The sequence below is a fragment of the Opisthocomus hoazin genome, chromosome 4, assembly GCF_030867145.1.
Source record: "Opisthocomus hoazin isolate bOpiHoa1 chromosome 4, bOpiHoa1.hap1, whole genome shotgun sequence".
In the NCBI taxonomy this organism is placed as follows: Eukaryota; Metazoa; Chordata; class Aves; order Opisthocomiformes; family Opisthocomidae; genus Opisthocomus; species Opisthocomus hoazin.
The window spans coordinates 95,146,572-95,166,439 of record NC_134417.1 but is presented as its reverse complement, the minus strand read 5'-3'; the positions used below and the strand labels follow the sequence as shown (position 1 = coordinate 95,166,439).

Sequence of the window (19,868 nt, the reverse complement as noted above, 5' to 3'; positions counted from 1 at the left end):
AATGATACTTTGAACGGGAAAAGGGACTTTTATCTTTAGTCCAAGCAGTTAAACAAGTTGAGAAAAAACATCAGGGACAACCTGTGCAACCTAGACAACCATTTGATTTACTAGAAGCAATCCTAAAGCGGACTGCTCCCCCAGAAGGAGCTGCACAAAAACCCACTATCAGAAAATGGCATGCCTGCCTAACAGGAGTTGCAGAAAATACACAGTTCACTGAAGGACATGCTAAGGTTGCCAGATTGCAGATGCCCATAAACACAGACCCTTTAGCATCACAACCACTTTTTAAACCTTCACCCATTCTGGATGCTTCACCATTCTGCCCCTCCCTGAGGGTACACTAGCAGAAAACATCTGGTTTACAGATGCTTCAGCAAAAAAGGTAAATGGTAAATGGCCATATAAGGCCCTTGCATTAGATATTACCACCAGCAAACAACTGACAGAAAAAGGTGAAGGCAGTGCACAAGTGGGAGAAGTAAGAGCAGGTTTTTTGGCAGCACAGAATGGAGCAAAGATTTTATATGCAGACTCTTATGCTGAGTGGGCCAGTGCCGCACAGTAGCTCTGTCAGTGGCGAACCTTGAATTGGGAAGTGAACAGATACCCAGTTGGGAGAAACAAAGATTGGCAATTATTACTAGACACAGCCAGAAAACCCCTTCCAACATGGGATGGATAAAAGCACATGCTAAGAATAATCAACCAGCCACAAAGTGGAATCAAAGGGTAGATGAGCTAACAAAAATTAGGAAAATCACCTTAAATTTGGCTGCCAAGAAAGCCAATGGGATCCTGGGGTGCATCAAGAAGAGTGTGGCCAGCAGGACGAGGGAGGTTCTCCTTCCCCTCTACACTGCCCTGGTGAGGCCTCATCTGGAGTACTGTGTCCAGTTCTGGGCTCCCCAGTTCAAGAAAGATGAAGAGCTACTGGAGAGAGTCCAGCGGAGGGCTACGAGGATGGTGAGGGGACTGGAGCATCTCCCCTAGGAGGAGAGGTTGAGGGAACTGGGCTTGTTCAGCCTGAAGAAGAGAAGGCTGCGAGGGGACCTTATAAATGCCCACAAATATCTGAAGGGTGGGTGTCAGGAGGATGGGGCCAAGCTCTTTTCAGTGGTGCCCAGTGACAGGACAAGGGGCAATGGGCACAAACTGAGGCACAGGAAGTTCCGTCTGAACATGAGGAAGAACTTCTTCCCTCTGAGGGTGACGGAGCACTGGAACAGGCTGCCCAGGGAGGTTGTGGAGTCTCCTTCTCTGGAGATATTCAAGACCCGCCTGGACAAGGTCCTGTGCAGCCTGCTGTAGGTGACCCTGCTTCGGCAGGGGGTTGGACTGGGTGACCCACAGAGGTCCCTTCCAACCCCTACTATTCTGTGATTCTGTGATTCTGTGAAATTCTGAGTGGTATTGATCAGGAGAATGGTTGCATTAAAACCTAGGCCACACGGGTAAAGCAGCACTTCACGGCACAAAGACTGGCCTAGAAACAGAGAATATCCACTGCAAGTAACGATTTACATAACACAGCCATGAGAACAAATAAAACCACACTGTGACCAGCGACCCGGCAGGCAGCTAAACACCACACAGCCCTGCACTCCCCCCTTACCCCCTCAGTGGGATGGGGGAGAGAATCAGAAAAAAACCCAAACCACAACTCGTGAGTTGAGACAAAGATGGTTTAATAAGATAAACAGGAAGGATATAATGATAATATAAGAATATACAAAACAAGTGATGCACAATGCAATTGCTCACCACCCGCTAACCAATGCCCAGCCAGTCCCCGACCCATGGCGTCCTGCAACCAACTCCACCCAGTTTATATACTGAGCATGACATCATACGGTATGGAATATTCCTTTGGCCAGCTTTGGTCAGCTGTCCTGGCTGTGCCCCCACCCAGCTGGCAGGGTGTGAGGAGCTGAAAATTCCTTGACTGCTCAGTAATAACTAAAACAACGGTGTATTATCGACATTACTCACATTCTAAATGCAAAACACAGCACTATACTACGGGCTAGGAAGAAAATTAACTCTGTCCCAGCAAAAGACAGGTCATCCCTCCAGACCCACCCCCGCAGCAGCCCCCGGTGCCCTCTGGGCCCCTCAGTCACTGTTTTGGGGGGTGTCGGGCTGTGGAGGCAGCCACAGGCTTGGGTTGCTGTGGGTGCGCTGGTGAGCCAGCATGATTCCCTCATCCCGAAACCGCTTCTCACAGCCACTGCACTGGAAAGGCTTGGCCTCCATGTGGCCCCCAACAAGGGATGGACACCTCTCTTCCCACTGGCCACCCTCCGGCACCACTGGTGGGTCCTGGTGCACCCGCTGGTGGTTCTTCAGGTACTGATTCCGGCTGTAGGTCTTGCCGCACTTGCCACACTTGTAGGGCTTCTCACCAGTGTGGATGCGCTGGTGGATGCTGAGGGCCTTCTCGTCCCTGAATGCCTTGGGGCACTCGGCACAGGCGTAGGGACGCTCCCCAGTGTGTATGCGCCTGTGCCGCATCAGGTAGCCATTGCGACTGAAGCTCTTGCCACACTCGGAGCAGCCAAAGGGTCGGTCACCAATGTGGATATTCTGGTGGAGGATGAAGGTCTTCTTGGTGCAGAAGCCCTTGCCACATTCACCACAGATGAAAGGGCGCTCGCCACGGTGGATCTTCTGGTGGGTGATGAAGTTGGCCTTGCGGTTGAAGCTTCTGCCGCACTCGGTGCAGTTGAAGGGCTTCTCACTGCTGTGGACCCGCTGATGGGCAGTGAGGGTACTCTTCACACTGAAGGTCTTGGGGCAGCGGGTGCAGGCGAAGGGGCGCTCCCCGGTGTGGATGCGCTGGTGGCTGACAAGGTGGTGCTTATAGCTGAAGCGGTAGCCACAGTGGCTGCAGGCGAAGGGCTTCTCACCAGTGTGCAGGCGCCGGTGTCTCAGCATGTGTTGCTTGTAGCCAAAGCGCTTGCCGCAGTCGGCGCAGCTGAAGGGCCGCTCGCCTGTGTGGCTCCGCTCGTGCATGGTCAGCGCCGTCTGGGTCTTGAAGCTCTTGCCGCACTTGGGGCATGTGGGGGTCCTCTCCAGCAGCTGAGGTGCCGGGAAGCGGTGGAGATGGGGGTGCCCCAATAGGAGCCCCCGACTCCGATGTGGTCGGCTGAGGGCTGAGACCCCCCGCAGCCTGCCACATGGCTTGACCATCCCCAGGAGGAGGGTGGTGAGTGCCGACAGCCCCTCCGGGACCCCCTCAGCATGCCACTCTGTCCCGGGGCCACCGGCTGCTGGGAAAGAGAGGCCGGGGTCACTGCCAGCAATGGGATGGGCTCGTGGGACCCCTCCCCATGGAGAGCAGCATGAGTGTCCCATCAGCCCCCCACCCTTCCTGCCTGAAGGACACAGCTGACGGTTGGCAGCTGCCTGCACCATTGGATGGCAGAGAGACCTCACCGGACAGCACAGGGGCATGGAGCATCTAGGGCCAAGGGGACAATGCTGCTGGAACCCTCCAGCCCTCCCCATGCCCCACCCCAGTACCCGCCTGGCACAGCGGTCCAGTGCCTCCGCTGCGCCCCAGGGGAGTCTGGCACACACAGCATCTCTTCCTGCTCCATCTTGCAGATGATCTCTGGCTTGATGGTGCACCAGCCTGTCCGGGTCAGAGACAAAAGCACCCTCTCTTGCATTGCTGGGATAGCAGCACTGGCTCCTCCCTGCCCACGGCCCCAGCATCTCCCCTTGCTCTGCTCCTCTCTCCTGCCCCCCTTCCCTGTGCCTACAGCCTCCTCTTGCCTTGTCCTCATCACCTTGGCCGCTCTCCTGCAGACACAACACCTGGGAACGGCTCAAACCTGTGCCGGGGAGGTTTAGCCTGGACACGAGGATGCATTTCTTTACCGAGAGGGTGGTCAAACACTGCAACAGGCTTCCTGGAGAGGTGGTCGATGCCCCAAGCCTGACAGTGATTGAGAGGCGCTTGGACTGTGCCCTTAGTGACACGCTTTAACTTATGGCCAGCCCTGAAGTGGTCAGGGAGTTGGACCAGATGATCCTTGTATGTTCCTTCCAACTGAAGCAGTCCTATTCTATTCTATTCTATTCTATTCTATTCTATTCTATTCTATTCTATTCTATTCTATTCTATTCTATTCTATTCTATCCTATCCCATTCTATCCCATTCTGTTCTCTGTACCAGGACGGCTCTCCACAGGACGCTGCCTGGCAGGGTAACACCTGCCATCACAACAGCTACGTCAGGACTTGGCCAGTAACAGCAGCAGCGGGATTTTCCCTTTCAAGGGCTCCAGCTCAGTCAAAGACCTGAGCTCTGGATCCACCCCAGCCTGGTGGTGCCAGAGAGAGTCCTCACCCAGCGAGGCGACCGCCTGGTAGTTCTCCAGCATCACCTCCCGGTACAGTCGCCGCTGCCAGCCCGCCAGCTCTGCCCACTCCTCGGGGGAGAAGTAGATGGCCACGTCCTCAAACGTCACCGACATCTGCAGCAAGAAGCACCACCGGCTCAGCACACTCTGCCTCACACTCGCTGAACACCTCTGCCCAAATCCTGCCGCTGTCGGGCAGGGCCCCGGCAGCACCGGGGGCTCCGGCATCCCAAGGGCAGCACTGGGAGAGCTCGGAGCACCCCGTGCAAGGGAAGGCCAGGGCAGAGGGGCGGTGGGTGCACAGCCAGCCCACACAGCAGGGTCACCGGGGCTGCGCCTGACCCCCACCTTGCCGCAGCAGCCCGGAGCCCTCCCGTGCCGCTGGCTCTCGGCGGGGAGACGGAGGCACACACAAAGAGCGATCGGCAAGACGCAGCTGGGATGCTCCGGAGGCCGCAGGAGGGGCCTCTCCCGTCACCAGCCGCCCCGGCGCAGCACGGACAGACGGTCCCTGCCAAGCACAGCACTGCTGTGAGCACAGCGGGCCAGAAGCTCACTCACCTGCCAGCAGCTGCCTTCCCTTGCCCCCAAGGCCTTCAAACCTGCTGCCACCAGCACCCACTCCACGAGCGGCACCCACACAGCCAGCCGGCTTGGCACAGAGGCGAGAAGCAGCAGCGGGAAGAGGGGTTTCCGAAGCTCCTGACCATCCCAGCCGGCCTCCGGGCAGAGCGGCGGGAAGATGTGCGGGCGTGTCCCGGGGGGCTCCGACCACCCGGCCCGGGGCGAGCCGGGCCCTTCCCAGCGCCGCTGTCAGCAGGGCCGCACCCGGGCGGGCCCGGCCGGGGGGGACACGGAGCTGCGCGGCGAGACAGGGAAAGGCCGGGCAGGGGCGAGCGCCGGGCACCGGGGCAGCCCCGCGGGGGCGGGCAGCGCCCATCCCCGTGCCGCGGGCCCGCCGCCCGCCGCCCCTACCTGCTCCTCCAGCCCGGCCGGGCCCCGGCCACAGACAAAGGCGGCCCCGGGAGCGGCGTGGCCGCGTCAGCCCGGGAGCCCGCCCGCCGCCGGTGCAGCACGGGAGGTGTAGTCCTGCCGCCCGCCCGGCCTCGCCCGGCCCCGCTCGGCTCGGATCGGCTGGGAGGCGGCTACTGCCCAGGACCCCCCGTGGGGATGCGGTTTCCCCCCCCCTTCCCCCAGCTGTCGCCCCCAGATCTGGTTCTTGGACCCGCTCTGCAGAAGCCGATCCCCAGGCAGAGCCCAGACTTTTGCCCGTTGCGGGTCTGCGCAGAGCTGGGTGCTGGCTGGGGACACCCCGAGGCTCGCACCCTTTGGCTCACACGCGGGAAACGTTTCTACACAGAATCCCAGCATGGCAGGGGTTGGAAGGGACCTCTGGGGATCCCCCAGCCTAACCCCCTGCCCAAGCAGGGTCACCCACAGCAGGCTGCACAGCACCGCGTCCAGGCGGGGCTTGAATATCTCCAGAGAAAGAGACTCCCCAGCCCCTCTGGGCAGCCTGGGCCAGGGCTCTGTCACCCTCAGAGGGAAGAAATTCTTCCTCGTGTTCAGCTGGAGCTTCCTCTGCTTCAGTTTGTGCCCGTTGGCCCTTGTCCTGTCGCTGGGCACCACTGGAAAGAGTCTGGCCCCATCCTCCTGACCTCCACCCTGCAGATATTTAGAGGCATTTCTAAGGTCCCCTCTCAGCCTTCAAGCTGGCCGAGCAAAGTGGGTATTCGATACCCTAGGATGTCATGCTCGGTTCACAGTGGGGGAGCTGGCCAGGGGTGCGGTGGGGAGGTTAATCGCAGCTCCAGAGCGCACCCAGGGCATCAGGCTGTAAGAGTTGCTCTGTGTGTTCCCTTGTTCTTATCAGCATTGTTGTTGTTACTGTTCGCTTCCTTTGCTGTTCTGTCGAACTGTCCTTATCCCAACCCACGAGCTTTGCCTTTTTCTTCCCAGTGGGGGGGGAGAGGTGATAGAGAGACCCTGTGGTCCTTTGCTGTTGGCCGGGGCTAAACCACAATGGGCCTTTTGGCACCCAGCGTGGGGTGAGCATAACAGCAGGGCTGAGCAGAGTGTGTTAAAACAACTTTGTTATAATTCGTTATACCCATTTGTTGCATTAAATAGTCGCTGATCAAAATGTTGCTTTCTTTGGTCACACGGTTCTGGTATGTTCTCTTACTTGCTGTTTGTGTTCCCTGAGGTGCTGTTCATCATCTCTGGGAAGAAGATCAAGATTACCATTGTCTTGTACTGTGTAATATCAACTTACGATATGAGAACATCACTGGGCATGAGGTTAGGCTTCTATCTGTATGCAGCACTGCAGTCATTTCCATACGTCGGATGCTATCTCTCGGAATGTATTAATAATTGAAGCCAACCTGTGCGGAAGACCGGAGGGGATACTTCCCCCCCCCCCCCCCCCCCCGCCTTTTACCCCTCCTTTCTCCTTCAGGCTAGTCATAACACCTTTTGAGAATTTTGAGTATCCTTGGGATGTTCAAGCCAGCATGCTCCTGTTGCTCTGTCTACTGAATGGGGTTCAGGTCTTGTTTAGGGTTAAACAACTATTTTAAAATATCGCCCAGAGATCTGCCCCGAGGCTGGATAGCTGTGAGTGGTGGGGTGTGTGGGATAGCATGAGCAAATACCTATGATGGTGGGCACCCCCGGTATTCTGGAATTTCACCTCTGAACAAGTGCAGAATCCTGATGAACTAGTAGAATATTAGCCTGGCCCATGCCTACCAAATACTATTCAGTGCTCTCAAGAGAAAGGGGGGAAAACAAAGCAACGGACCCTACAGCTACCCCTACACCCACAACAGGCTCTACAGCCGCTCCAGCCCCTCACGGTACCCCAAACCCCCAAAGAGGCACTGTGCTAGCCCCAACCCCCACAGCGGGCACGGCGGCTGCTCAAACCCGGCAACAAGCACTGAGGCTAAACCAGAAAACCAAAACGTGCCAGTATCAGTCACCCCTAGACAGAAGAAGAAACACACAAAAAAATCAGTTCACCCAGTAAGGGATGACCATGAACCAGGGCCATCAGGAGAGCAGGAGGAGGAGGCAGAACCAGAGACACTCGCCAGTTCCCTGTCCTCGAGTGAGCTGCAAGATATGAGGAAAGATTTCAGCCCCCATCCAGGAGAGCTCATTTATTACCCAGCTCCTCTGATGCTGGGATAATGGGGCCAATAGCTTGCAATTGGAGGGCAGAGCAGCAAAGCAGCTGAGATCCCTGGCCAGGGAAGGGGACATTGACAAGGTGACTGGAAAAAAGACACAAGCTCTTAGCCTTTGGAGATGACTTCTGTTAGCTGTGAAGGAAAGAGATCCCTTCAGTGAGGATGTTGTATGGTATCAAGGCAAGTGAACCACCATGGAGAGAGATACCCAATCCTTGATGGACTTAGCCATGTGGGAGACCATTTATTATGACCCGGAAAATGCACTGTTACCCACTGACCCAGATGAAGTCTCATGCACATGACCCATGTGGCGGAAGTTTGTATGGAGTGCAGCATCATCGTATACCAACTCACTGGCAGTGACGGACTGGAAAGGCGAAGAGGCACCAACAGTGGATGAAGTGGCTGGCCAACTCTGGCAATATGAAGAAAGTCTCTCTTCCTCCCTCATCTCGCATGTGGAGAAACTGGTCCAGCGACTCGAAGAGAATATGCCTTCCTCCCCACCAGTACACGACAGTATCTCAGCTGTTAGGAGTCAGAATTCCTCTGCTCAAGAGAAAGCAAATAGAGGGTACACACCACAAGGCACCCTGTGGTTTTACTCGCGTTTCCAAGTGGAAGACATGAAGAAGTGGGATGGAAAACCTATTTCAACCCTAGAGGCAGGAGTGTGTGAGTTGCAAGGAAAAAAGATTCACAAAATGGGAATCCTCCAGGAAAAATGCTGCTCCAGATTCCAGCGGGCAGTTCTCCAGACAGAGCAGAAAGTTTGATCTTACTTCTGATCCTCTCGAACGGATCTCTAAGTCATTTTTACCGGAAGTGAGTAACGAATACTCTGACCAAGATTAGAGGAGCCCTGCCTCCAGCCAGGTGAAGGAAAGGGCCTGGCATGTCAGATCCACAGGAGTATCAGGCTCTAGTGGACACTGCTGCACAGTGCACCCTAATGCCATCAGATTACAAAGGCGCAGAACCCATCGGTATTTCTGGAGTGACAGGGGGATCGCAACATCTACCTGAGTTGGAGGCTGAAGTGAACCTAACTGGGAATGAGTGGCAAAAGCACCACGGTGTGACTGGCCCTGAGGCTCCGTGCGTCCTTGGGACAGGCTGCCTCAGGAGAGGGGATTTCAAAGACCCAAAAGGGGACCAGTGTGCTTTTGGTGTAGCCGTTGTGAAGATGGAAGACATTATACAGCTCTCCATCTTGACTGGTCTCTCGGAGGATCTTTCTCTTGTGAGGATGCTGAGGGCTGAAGAACAGGTGCTGAACTCTACCACAACCGTGCACTAACAGCAACATCACACCAACTGAGACTCCCTGATGCCCATCCAGAAGCTGATTCATCGACTGCAGAGATAAGCAGTGATCAGCAGGACTTGCTCACCCTTTACCAGTCCCATATGGCCAGTGTGAAAGTCTAAGGGAGAGTAGAGACTGACAGTGGAATACCGTGGCCTGAATGAAGTTGCACCATGGCTGAATGCTTCCACACCAGACATGCTAGCACTTCAGTACGACCTGGAGTCCAAGGCAGCCAAGTGGTATGCCACTACTGATACCACTAATGCATTCTTCTGAACCCTTCTGGCGGCAGAGCGCAGGCCAGACTTTGCTTTCACCTGGAGGGGTGTCCAGTACACCTGGAATTGCCTGCCCCAGGGATGGAAACACCGCATCACCATTTCCCATGGACTGATCCAGACTGTGCTGAACAGGGTGAAGCTCTGGAACATCTATAGGACATGCATGATATCATTGTGTGGGGTGATAACTCAGAATAAGTTTTTCAGAAAGGGGACAAAATAGTTCAAATCCTTCTGTAAGACTTTTTTTTCACATGCAGCTGGGAGGGGACACAGTGGGAAGCGCTGACCCAAAGCAGCCAAACTAGTGGGAATTTCGATACTATCTGACATCATGCCCACAAGGGAGCTGGGGTAGCTGGCCAGGGAGGAGAATCGCTGCTCCGGAGGGAGCTGGATATCAGCAATAAGAAAACTGAGCAGCTTATCCTGGAGGTCATCAACAAGCAAGTGGAGGAAAAGAAGGTTATCAGGAGTAGTCAGCATGGATTCATCAAGGGGAAATCATGCCTGACCAATCTGATAGCTTTCTACGATGGCATGACTGGCTGGGTAGATGAGGGGAGAGCCGTGGACGTTGTCTACCTAGACTTCAGCAAGGCTTTTGACACAGTCTCCCATAACATCCTCCTAGGGAAGCTCAGGAGGTGTGGGCTGGATGAGTGGTCGGTGAGGTGGATTGAGAACTGGCTGAATAGCAGAAATCAGAGGGTTGTCGTCAGCGGTGCTGAGTCTAGTTGGAGGCCGGTAACTAGTGGTGTCCCCCAGGGGTCAGTACTGGGCCCAGTCTTGTTTAACTTCTTCATCAACAACCTGGATGAAGAGTTAGAATGTACCCTCAGCAAGTTTGATGATGACACCAAACTGGGAGGTGTGGCAGATAGACGAGAAGGCTGTGCTGCCATTCAGCATGACCTCGACAGGCTGGAAAGTTGGGCAGAGAGGAACCTGATGAGGTTCAACGAGGGCAAGTGCAGGGTCCTGCACCTGGGGAGGAACAACCCCATGCATCAGTACAGGCTTGGGGCGGAACTGCTGGAGAGCAGCTCTGTGGAGAGGGACCTGGGTGTCCTGGTGGATGACAGGTTAACCATGAGCCAGCAGTGTGCCCTGGCTGCCAAGAAAGCCAATGGCATCCTGGGGTGCATTAGGAGGATTGTGGCCAGCAGGTCGAGGGAGGGTCTCCTTCCCCTCTACACTGCCCTGGTGAGGCCTCATCTGGAGTACTGTGTCCAGTTCTGGGCTCCCCAGTTCAGGAAAGAGGAAGAGCTACTGGAGGGAGTCCAGAGGAGGGCTACAAGGATGATGAGGGGACAGGAACGTCTCTCCTACGAGGGGAGGCTGAGGGAGCTGGGCTTGTTCAGCCTGAAGAAGAGAAGGCTGCGAGGGGACCTTATAAATGCTTACAAATATCTGCAGGGTGGGTGTCAGGAGGATGGGGCCAAGCTCTTTTCAGTGGTGCCCAGTGACAGGACAAAGGGCAATGGGCACAAACTAAGGCACAGGAAGTTCCGTCTGAACATGAGGAAGAATTTCTTCCCTCTGAGGGTGACGGAGCACTGGAACAGGCTGTCCAGGGAGGTTGTGGATTCTCCTTCTCTGGAGATATTCAAGACCCGCCTGGACAAGGTCCTCTGCGGCCTGCTGTAGGTGACCCTGCTTCGGCGGGAGGGTTGGACTAGATGACCCACAGAGATCCCTTCCAAACCCTAACATTCTGTGATTCTGTGTAACTGCATTGTGTGTTCCTCGCTTTGTATACTCTTTGTATACTCTTTGTATACCCTTGTATACTCTTTCTGGCAGTATTATTGCTGTTAGTGCTCCCTCCCTTTGCTGCACCAACAGCACCACCCATCTCTCCTGCCCTGAAGGACTGTGGTGCTAGATGGAACCCAAAGTCATGGACTACATGAACTCAATGGACGGTTTAGAGGGCTGGCTCATAGTCTGTCTGTCTCTCAAAGACAGGAGAAGTGGTGGTGATTCATTGGGAAGTGTAAGATCATAGAAACACAGGATCATAGAATGCTTTCAGTTGGAAGGAACCTTTTGAGCTCATCTAGCAGAACCCGCTTGCAGTGAGCAGGGACATCTTCAACTGAATCAGGTTGCTCAGAGCCTTGTCCAAACTGGCCTGGAATATTTCCAGGGATGCGGCCTGTGGGCAACCTGTGTCAAGTTTTCACCACCCTCAGTGTAAAACAATTCTTCATCATATCCAGTTTAAATCTACCCTCCTTTAGTTTAAAACCATTACTCCCTGAAGACCTGGGCATGATGTAGATGGTACAGAATAAAGGCTGGATACTGTCCTGGGTTCGGCTGGCACAGGGTTAATTTTCAAGGCATCTGGGAGGGGACACAGCCAGGAGGGCTGACCCAAAGCAGCCAAACAAATCGGGCATTCGTGCCATGTGACGTCATGGCCACGATAGAGCTGGGGGAGCTGGCCGGGGAGGGGAATGGCTGCTCCGGAGGGAGCTGGCCATCAGGCGGTGAGAAAATCGCATTGTGTGTTCCTCGCTTTGTATACTCTTTCTGTCAGTGCTGTTGCTGTTACTGCTCCCTCCCTTTGCTGTTCCGTCGATCTGTCTCCATCCCCACCCCCGAGTCCCGCCTCTTCCTTCCCATTGCCCTCCCCAGCCCAGCGCGGGAGCAGCGGGCGAGCGGCCGCGTGGTTCTTTGGTGCCGCCCGGGGCTGAAGCCAAAGCTCAGCAAGTGCAAGCAAAAACGCGCCAGCTGTTTTTCCCCTGGGAAGAAGGAAGGAATGGCTCCCCCCGAGGCAGCCTCTTTGGAATGGGCCGAGGTGGGCTCGGAGGTGACGGCGGCAGCTCCGGCGGGCGGCTGCGGGGATCGGGGCGGGAGCGGTGGGGACGCGGCGCCGCCGGCTTCTGCCGAGCCCCTGGGAGGGGGGTGCGGACAGTCGGGCGGTGAAAAGCACCCGGGGCGCACCGGCTGGTCCCCACCACACCAACACCTTTCCTGGCTGCATTAGTCCAGCGCTGCAGCAGCCTGGACAGCTGCTGAGGGGCTGCCAGGCCGTGGCTGGGGAACAGAGGGGACCCGCCGTGCCCGCGGATGGGGCAGCGCTGGGCCCCAACCGGATGGGTCCCCTGACTCCCCCCTAGCCATGCAGACAGTCCTGGGGCACCTCGGCCTTCCCACTGAACCCGCTGCTCCCCCACGCAGCCGGCGCTGGGTGATCTGCACCACTGTCCCACGCCCTGCAACCCCAGCACCCACAGCCCCCCACAGCTCAGCAGCTACTCCCCCCATGCCCTGAGCACCCCTGAAAAGCCAAGGTGCCTTTCACGCCTGAAGCCAAAGCTAGGACCCAGGCTTTGAGGGACGCGGCCACCAACTTCACCTCCAGCCGTTTGCGCGAATAGAGGGAAACCTTGGGCACAAGTGAATTTGTGCTCCTGACTGACTGAAAAATAAATTTACAAAGCTGATGGGAAGAGCAGGCGGTTCCCAGTGAGGTCGGGAGACCCCAGCATGGTTGGTTCCTCTTGTGGAGATGAGCCCTCACCCACATCCCTCCAGCACCCTTGGGATGCTGCTTGAGCCCTGGCTGACCGATGCAGCCCCCAGGCAGATCCCAGCCTCTCGCTGTATTCTAACAAGAAGGGGCCAGGGAAGGAGTTTTTTGGGGATGAGCAAAGGGACGTTAGCCCCGAGGTGCTGCCACAAGCAAGCTGTGGCACGCACTGTGCTGCCACTGAGCTCGCTGCTTGTTGTCAGCAGGAAGAAGCTTTTTATTTACTATCTGGGAGCCAAAATAAAGCAGCATCTTCCCCTCTGTCCCATAAACAACTCTGACTGCATTGTGATACATTTATTATATTTCCCCCATCCTGGCAGACAGTCCTGCACCCGTGCCTCACCTGCAGAAGATGCTGGCACCGTGGAGCTCAGCAGAGTGGGGAAGGGGTTCTAAAGACAACCGCCCCAGCCAGTGAGTGTGATGGTGGCTGCTCGGAGTGCCCCTGTGAGCAGCCAAGCAGGATCCAGCCCACGCCAGTGAGGAGGCTTCTTGGGCAGCAGCTGGAGCTGGATCCAGTAGTGAAGGGGGCCATGGCTGCCACTCTCTCCCAGCCCACGGGTGGTTGCTTCGGTGGAGCTGGAGGTCAGTGCTCTGGGTGACTCCCATGCAGCCACTCCTACAGCAGCCCCCACTGCCCCGTGGGACCATCAGTGGCTGTTTTGGGGAGCACTGGGGTGCAGAGGTGGCCATGGTCTGGGTGTGCTGGGGCTCTACTGGTGACCCAGCACGATCCCCTCATCCCGCAACTGCTTCTCGCAGCCACTGCACTCAAAGGCCTTGGGGTCCACCTGCCCCCCCACCAGGGACGGACAACCCCCATCCCACTGGCTGCCCTCTGGCACTTCCAATGGCCCCTGCTGCACCCGCTGGTGGCTCTTCTGGTGCTGCTTCTTGCTGCAGGTCTTGCTGTACTCACTGCAACTGCAAGGCTCCTCATTGGTGTGGATGCGCTGGTGGCTGACCAGGCTGGCCTTCCAGCTGAAGCTCTTGCCACACTGACCACAATTGTAGGGCTTCTCCCCGGTATGGATTCTCTGGTGGCTGACCAGGTTCCTCTTGTAAGTGAAGCGGTGGTCACACTGGCTACACGCGAAGGGCTTCTCGCTGCTGTGGATCCGCTTGTGGATGGTGAGGGTCCTCTTGTCCTTGAAAGCCTTGGAGCAGTGGGCGCAGGCAAAGTGGTCCTCCCCAGTGTGGATTCGCTGGTGCATGGTGAAGGTCTTCCTGTCCCTGAAGGCCTTGGGGCAATGGGTGCAGGCAAAGGGACACTCCCCAGTGTGGATGCGCTGGTGTCTGACCAGGTCGTCCTTGTGCTTAAAGTGTTGGCCACAGTGGCTGCACGCAAAGGGTTTCTCCCCATTGTGGATGCTCTGGTGGCTGTCCAGGTTTGGCTTGTCACTGAAGCAGCGGCCACAGTGGCTGCACACAAAGGGCTGCTTGCTGTGGGTCCGCTGGTGGATGGTGAGGGTCCTCCTGTCCTTGAAGGCCTTGGGGCAGTGGGCGCAGCCAAAGTGGTGCTCCCTGGTATGGATGCGCTGGTGCACGGTGAAGGTCTTTCTGTCCCTGAAGGCCTTAGGGCAATGGGTGCAGGTGAAGGGACGCTCCCCAGTGTGGATGCGATGGTGGCTGACCAGATGACCCTTCTGCCTGAAGCGGTGGCCACAGTGGCTGCAAGCAAAGGGCTTCTCGCCACTGTGGATACGCTGGTGCACAGTGAAGGTCTTCCTGTCCCTGAAGGTCTTGGGGCAGTGGGCACAGGCGAAGGGACGCTCCCCTGTGTGGACGCGTTGGTGGATGGTGAGGGACCTCTTGTCCCCGAAGGCCTTAGGGCAGTGGCTGCAGGCGAAGGGCTTCTCACCGGTGTGCACACGCTGGTGCCTGGCCAGGTCATGCCTGGAGGTGAACCGCTTGCCACAGTCGGTGCAGCTGAAGGGCCGCCTGATTGTGTGCCTCCGCTTGTGCTTGGTCAGCGTAGTCTGGCTCTTGCAGCTCTTGTGGCACTCGGGGCAGGTGGCAGGGGTCTTCTCCACCAGACCAGGGGCCGGGATGGGGTGGAGGATGGAGCATCCCGATGGGACCTCCTGGCTCCCGCACGACTTGGGCATCCCCAGGACCAGGTCAGTGGGTGCCGACAGCCGCTCTGGGACCCCCTCAGCCTCCCTCCTCATTCCAGGGCCACCAGCTGCTGTAGAAGAGAGGCCGGAGTCACTGCTCAAGATGGGACAGGACGTGGCATCGCTCTCCATGGGATGTGGCTGCCTCCGCTGCACCCCGGGGGGGTCTGGCATGCAAGGAATCTCTTCCCGCTCCATCTTGCAGATGATCTCTGGCTTGGGGGTGGGCCAGCCTGTCCAGAGCAAAGACAGAAGCAACCTCTCCTGCACTGCCAGAACAGCAGCACCAGCTCCTCCATGCCCGCAGCCCCAGCATCTCCCTTTGCTCTGCTCCTCTCTCCTGCCCCACTTCCCTGCGCCTACAGCCTCCTCTCGCCTCGCCCTTGTCACCTCTGCCACTCTCCTGCAGACTGGACGCCTGGGAACGGCACAAACCTGCGCCAGGGGAGGTTTCAGCTGGACAAGAGGAAGCATTTCCTTACCAAGAGGGTGGTCAAACACTGCAACAGGCTTCCTGCAGAGTTGGCTGATGCCCCAATCCCGACAGTGTTTGAGAGGCGCTTGGACCATGCCCTTAGTGACACGCTTTAACTTTTGGCCAGCCCTGAAGTGGTCAGGGAGTTGGACTAGATGATATTTGTACATTCGTTCACACTGAAGCAGTCCATTGTATTGTATCATATCATATGCTATTCTGTTCTATTCTCTGTACCAGGACAGCTCTCCACAGGACGCTGCCTGGCAGGGTAAAACCTGCCATCACAACAGCTACGTCAGGACTTGGCCAGTAACAGCAGCAGCGGGATTTTCCCTTTCAAGGGCTCCAGCTCAGTCAAAGAGCTGAACTCCGGATCCACCCCAGCCCGGCAGTGCCAGAGAGAGTCCTCACCCAGCAAGGCGACCGCCTGGTAGTTCTCCAGCATCACCTCCCGGTACAGTCGCCGCTGCCAGCCCGCCAGCTCTGCCCACTCCTCGGGGGAGAAGTAGATAGCCACGTCCTCAAACGTCACCGACATCTGCAGCAAGAAGCACCACCGGCTCAGCACACTCTGCCTCACACTCGCTGAACACCTCTGCCCAAATCCTGCCGCTGTCGGGCAGGGCCCCGGCAGCACCGGGGACTCCGGCATCCCAAGGGCAGCACTGGGAGAGCTCGCAGCATCCCGTGCAAGGGAAGGGCCAGGGCAGAGGGGCGGTGGGTGCACAGCCAGCCCACACAGCAGGGTCACCGGGGCTGCGCCTGACCCCCACCTTGCCGCAGCAGCCCGGAGCCCTCCCGTGCCGCTGGCTCTCGGCGGGGAGACGGAGGCACACACAAAGAGCGATCGGCAAGACGCAGCTGGGATGCTCCGGAGGCCGCAGGAGGGGCCTCTCCCGTCACCAGCCGCCCCGGCGCAGCACGGACAGACGGTCCCTGCCAAGCACAGCATTGCCGTGAGCACAGCGGGCCAGAAGCTCACTCACCTGCCAGCAGCTGCCTTCCCTTCCCCCCAAGGCCTTCAAACCTGCCGCCACCAGCACCGACCGCGGGCACGGACAAAGGCGGCCCCGGGAGCAGCGTGGCCGCGTCAGCCCGGGAGCCCGCCCGCCGCCGGTGCAGCACGGGAGGTGTAGTCCTGGCGCCTGCCCGGCCCCGCCCGGCCCCGCTCGGCCCCGATCGGTTTGGGGGGTGGCTGCTCCTCAGGGCTTTTCACCGCCCGACTGTCCACACCCCCCTCCCAGGGGCTCGGCAGAAGCCGGCGGCGCCGCGTCCCCACCGCTCCCGCCCCGATCCCCGCAGCCGCCCGCCGGAGCTGCCGCCGTCACCTCCGAGCCCACCTCGGCCCATTCCAAAGAGGCTGCCTCGGGGGGAGCCATTTCTTCCTTCTTCCCAGGGGAAAAACAGCTGGCGCGTTTTTGCTTGCACTTGCTGAGCTTTGGCTTCAGCCCCAGGCGGCACCGAAGAACCACGCGGCCGCTCGCCCGCTGCTCCCGCGCTGGGCTGGGGAGGGCAATGGGAAGGAAGAGGCGGGACTCGGGGGTGGGGATGGAGACAGATCGACGGAACAGCAAAGGGAGGGAGCAGTAACAGCAACAACACTGACAGAAAGAGTATACAAAGCGAGGAACACACAATGCGATTTTCTCACCGCCTGATGGCCAGCTCCCTCCGGAGCAGCCATTCCCCTCCCCGGCCAGCTCCCCCAGCTCTATCGTGGCCATGACGTCACATGGTACCGAATGCCCGATTTGTTTGGCTGCTTTGGGTCAGCCCTCCTGGCTGTGTCCCCTCCCAGATGCCTTGAAAATTAACCCTGTGCCAGCCGAACCCAGGACAGTATCCAGCCTTTATTCTGTACCATCTACATCATGCCCAGGTCTTCAGGGAGTAATGGTTTTAAACTAAAGGAGGGTAGATTTAAACTGGATATGATGAAGAATTGTTTTACACTGAGGGTGGTGAAAACTTGACACAGGTTGCCCACAGGCCGCATCCCTGGAAATATTCCAGGCCAGTTTGGACAAGGCTCTGAGCAACCTGATTCAGTTGAAGATGTCCCTGCTCACTGCAAGCGGGTTCTGCTAGATGAGCTCAAAAGGTTCCTTCCAACTGAAAGCATTCTATGATCCTGTGTTTCTATGATCTTACACTTCCCAATGAATCACCACCACTTCTCCTGTCTTTGAGAGACAGACAGACTATGAGCCAGCCCTCTAAACCGTCCATTGAGTTCATGTAGTCCATGACTTTGGGTTCCATCTAGCACCACAGTCCTTCAGGGCAGGAGAGATGGGTGGTGCTGTTGGATGGTCATATGCTGCATCTGGAGCTCGCAGCTGGTTTATCTGGTGCAGCCCATGCTTACTGTCTGTAGATGGAAAATGTCGATCTTGAGGAAGTTGCTGGATGCCAGTTGCTCAAGCCAGGTCTTATTCTATCACTGCTGCACTTTGCTTGGTTTCGTCAAAGTTCATCCTTCATTAATCTGGGTGAGTCTTACTGTAATACCATTGATATGGCACATAGCAACTGTAGTAGTGTTGATACACAGTGGCAGGGGTAATTAGTAATTAGAATCATAGAACCATATAATATCTCAAGTTGGAAGGGACCTGTCAAGGTCATCAAATTCAACTCCCTGCTTCTCGCAGGACTAACTAAAACTATACTACATGGCTAAGAGTCTTCCAGATGCTCCTTGAACTCTGACAGGCTTGGTGCCATGACCACTTCTCTGGGCAGCCTTTTCCAGTGACCAGCTGCCCTCTCAGTGAAGAACCTTTTCCTAAAGTCCAGTCTGAACTTCTCCTGATGCAGCTTCATTCCCTTTCCTTGTGTCCTAGCACTGGTCACCAGAGATTTCAGGCTGTGATGAGGTCACCCCTCAGCCTTCTCCAAGCTGAACAAACCTCAAAAGCCAAACAAAGCTGAATAAACATCATACAGTTTAAAGTATTTACTATTCTCACTCAAAATCTAGTCCCTCTGAGATGCACATCAGAATTCCCCATCCTGCCGCATCACCCACCAAGTGCATCCAGGTCCCTGAGCAAAAGCGATCCCACGGATGGGTTGGCCTTTGCCCGTGGCAGGACTAACCCAGACTGGCTGTCCTCACATATTCTTCAGGTGCACTATGGGAACCTCATCCCCTGCCACAGAACATGCAAGTTTTGACCAGGCAGGGCCAGCTCAATTGGCAATCACTCTCTCCCAGCCCATGGGCGGCTGCTCCGGTGGAGCCAGAGGTCAGCGATCTGGGTGACTCCCCCACAGCCACCCCTGAAGCAGCCCCCAGTGTTCCATGCGCCCGTCACTGGCTGTTTTCGGGAGTGCCAGGCTGTGGAGGAGGCTGCAGGTTGGGAGTGCTGGAGGTGGACTGGGGAGCCAGCATGATTCCCTTGTCCCAAAACCCCTTCTCACAGCCACCGCACTGGAAGTCCTTGGCCTCCACCTGCTCCCCTGCCAGGGATGGACAACCCCCATCCCACTGGCTGCCCTCCAGCACTGCTGACTGGCCCTGGTGCACCTGCTGTTGGCTCATCAGGTGCCACTCCTGGCTCTTCAACCATTTCTCACACTCGGTGCAGGAGATCGGCTTCTTGCTGCACTGGAACTGCTGGTGCAGGATGAGGGTCTTCCTGTCGGTGAAGGCCGTGTGGCAGTGGGCACAGGCAAAGGGGTGCTCCCCAGTGTGGACCCAGTGATGCACAGTGAGGGCGTTCTTGTCGCTGAAGGTCTTGGAGCAGTGGGCACAGGTGAAGGGGCGCTCCCGGGTGTGGCCCCGCTGGTGGATGGCGAGACTGTTCTTGTACCTGAAAGCCTTGGGGCACTGGGTGCAGGCAAAGGGGAGCTCTCCAGTGTGGATGCGCTGGTGGATGGTGAGGGCTTTCCTGTCCCTGAAGGTCTTAGGGCACTGGGTGCAGGCAAAGGGGCGCTCCCCAGTGTGGACCCGCTGGTGTTTGTTGAGGGCGTTCCGGTCCCTGAAGGCCTTGGGGCAGCTGGCGCAGGGAAAGGGGCGCTGCCCGGTGTGGATACGCTGGTGGATGGTGAGGGTGTTCCCGTCCCTGAAGGCCTTGGGGCAGTGGGTACAGGCGAAGGGGCGCTCCCCAGTGTGGATGCGCTGGTGGATGGTGAGACTGTTCTTATGCCTAAATGTCTTGAGGCAGTGGGTGCAGGCAAAGGGCTTCTCACCGGTGTGGATGCGCTGGTGGCTGACCAGGTGATGTCTCGAGCCAAACCGCTGGCCGCAGTCAGTGCAGCTGAAGGGCCGCTCGCCCCTGTGGTTCCGCTTATGCTGGGCCAGCGCAGTCTGGCTCTTCAAGCTCTTACTGCACTGGGGGCGCATGGCAGGGGTGTTCTCCACCAGACCAGGGGTCTGCAAGGGGTGGAGGAGGGAATATTCCGACGGGACCCCCTGGCTCCCTCCTGGCTTGGTCATGTCCAGGAGCAGGGCAGTGGGTGCTGACAGCCCCTCGGGGACCTCCTCAGCGTCCCTCTGTGTGCCGGTGCTGATGGCTGCTAGGGAGGAAAGGCTGGGGTCACTGCCACGTACA

The 19,868-nt window shown here is 57.3% G+C and overlaps 2 protein-coding genes across 2 annotated transcripts in view; both read right to left on the bottom strand.

Moving 5' to 3' along the window:
* Positions 1-1,674: 1,674 nt before the first annotated feature.
* LOC142361115 (uncharacterized) lies at positions 1,675-15,645 on the bottom strand. Its single transcript, XM_075417954.1, is given in 16 exon segments — positions 1,675-3,275; positions 3,533-3,640; positions 4,362-4,488; positions 4,723-4,761; positions 4,763-4,885; positions 4,977-5,345; positions 5,485-5,604; positions 6,560-6,630; positions 7,402-7,494; positions 7,845-7,941; positions 8,719-8,826; positions 8,976-9,001; positions 9,144-9,317; positions 10,962-11,084; positions 13,190-13,293; positions 13,432-15,645. Coding segments are annotated over 16 exon segments (4,920 nt in total). The 5' UTR covers positions 15,513-15,645; the 3' UTR covers positions 1,675-2,118.
* A 1,010-nt stretch (positions 15,646-16,655) lies between these two features.
* LOC142361114 (uncharacterized) overlaps positions 16,656-19,868 on the bottom strand; it is a 53,682-nt gene continuing 50,469 nt past the window's right edge. The window contains 1 exon segment of the mRNA XM_075417953.1: positions 16,656-19,833. Within this exon segment, the coding sequence (XP_075274068.1) occupies positions 18,626-19,833 (1,208 nt within the window). The 3' untranslated portion in view covers positions 16,656-18,625.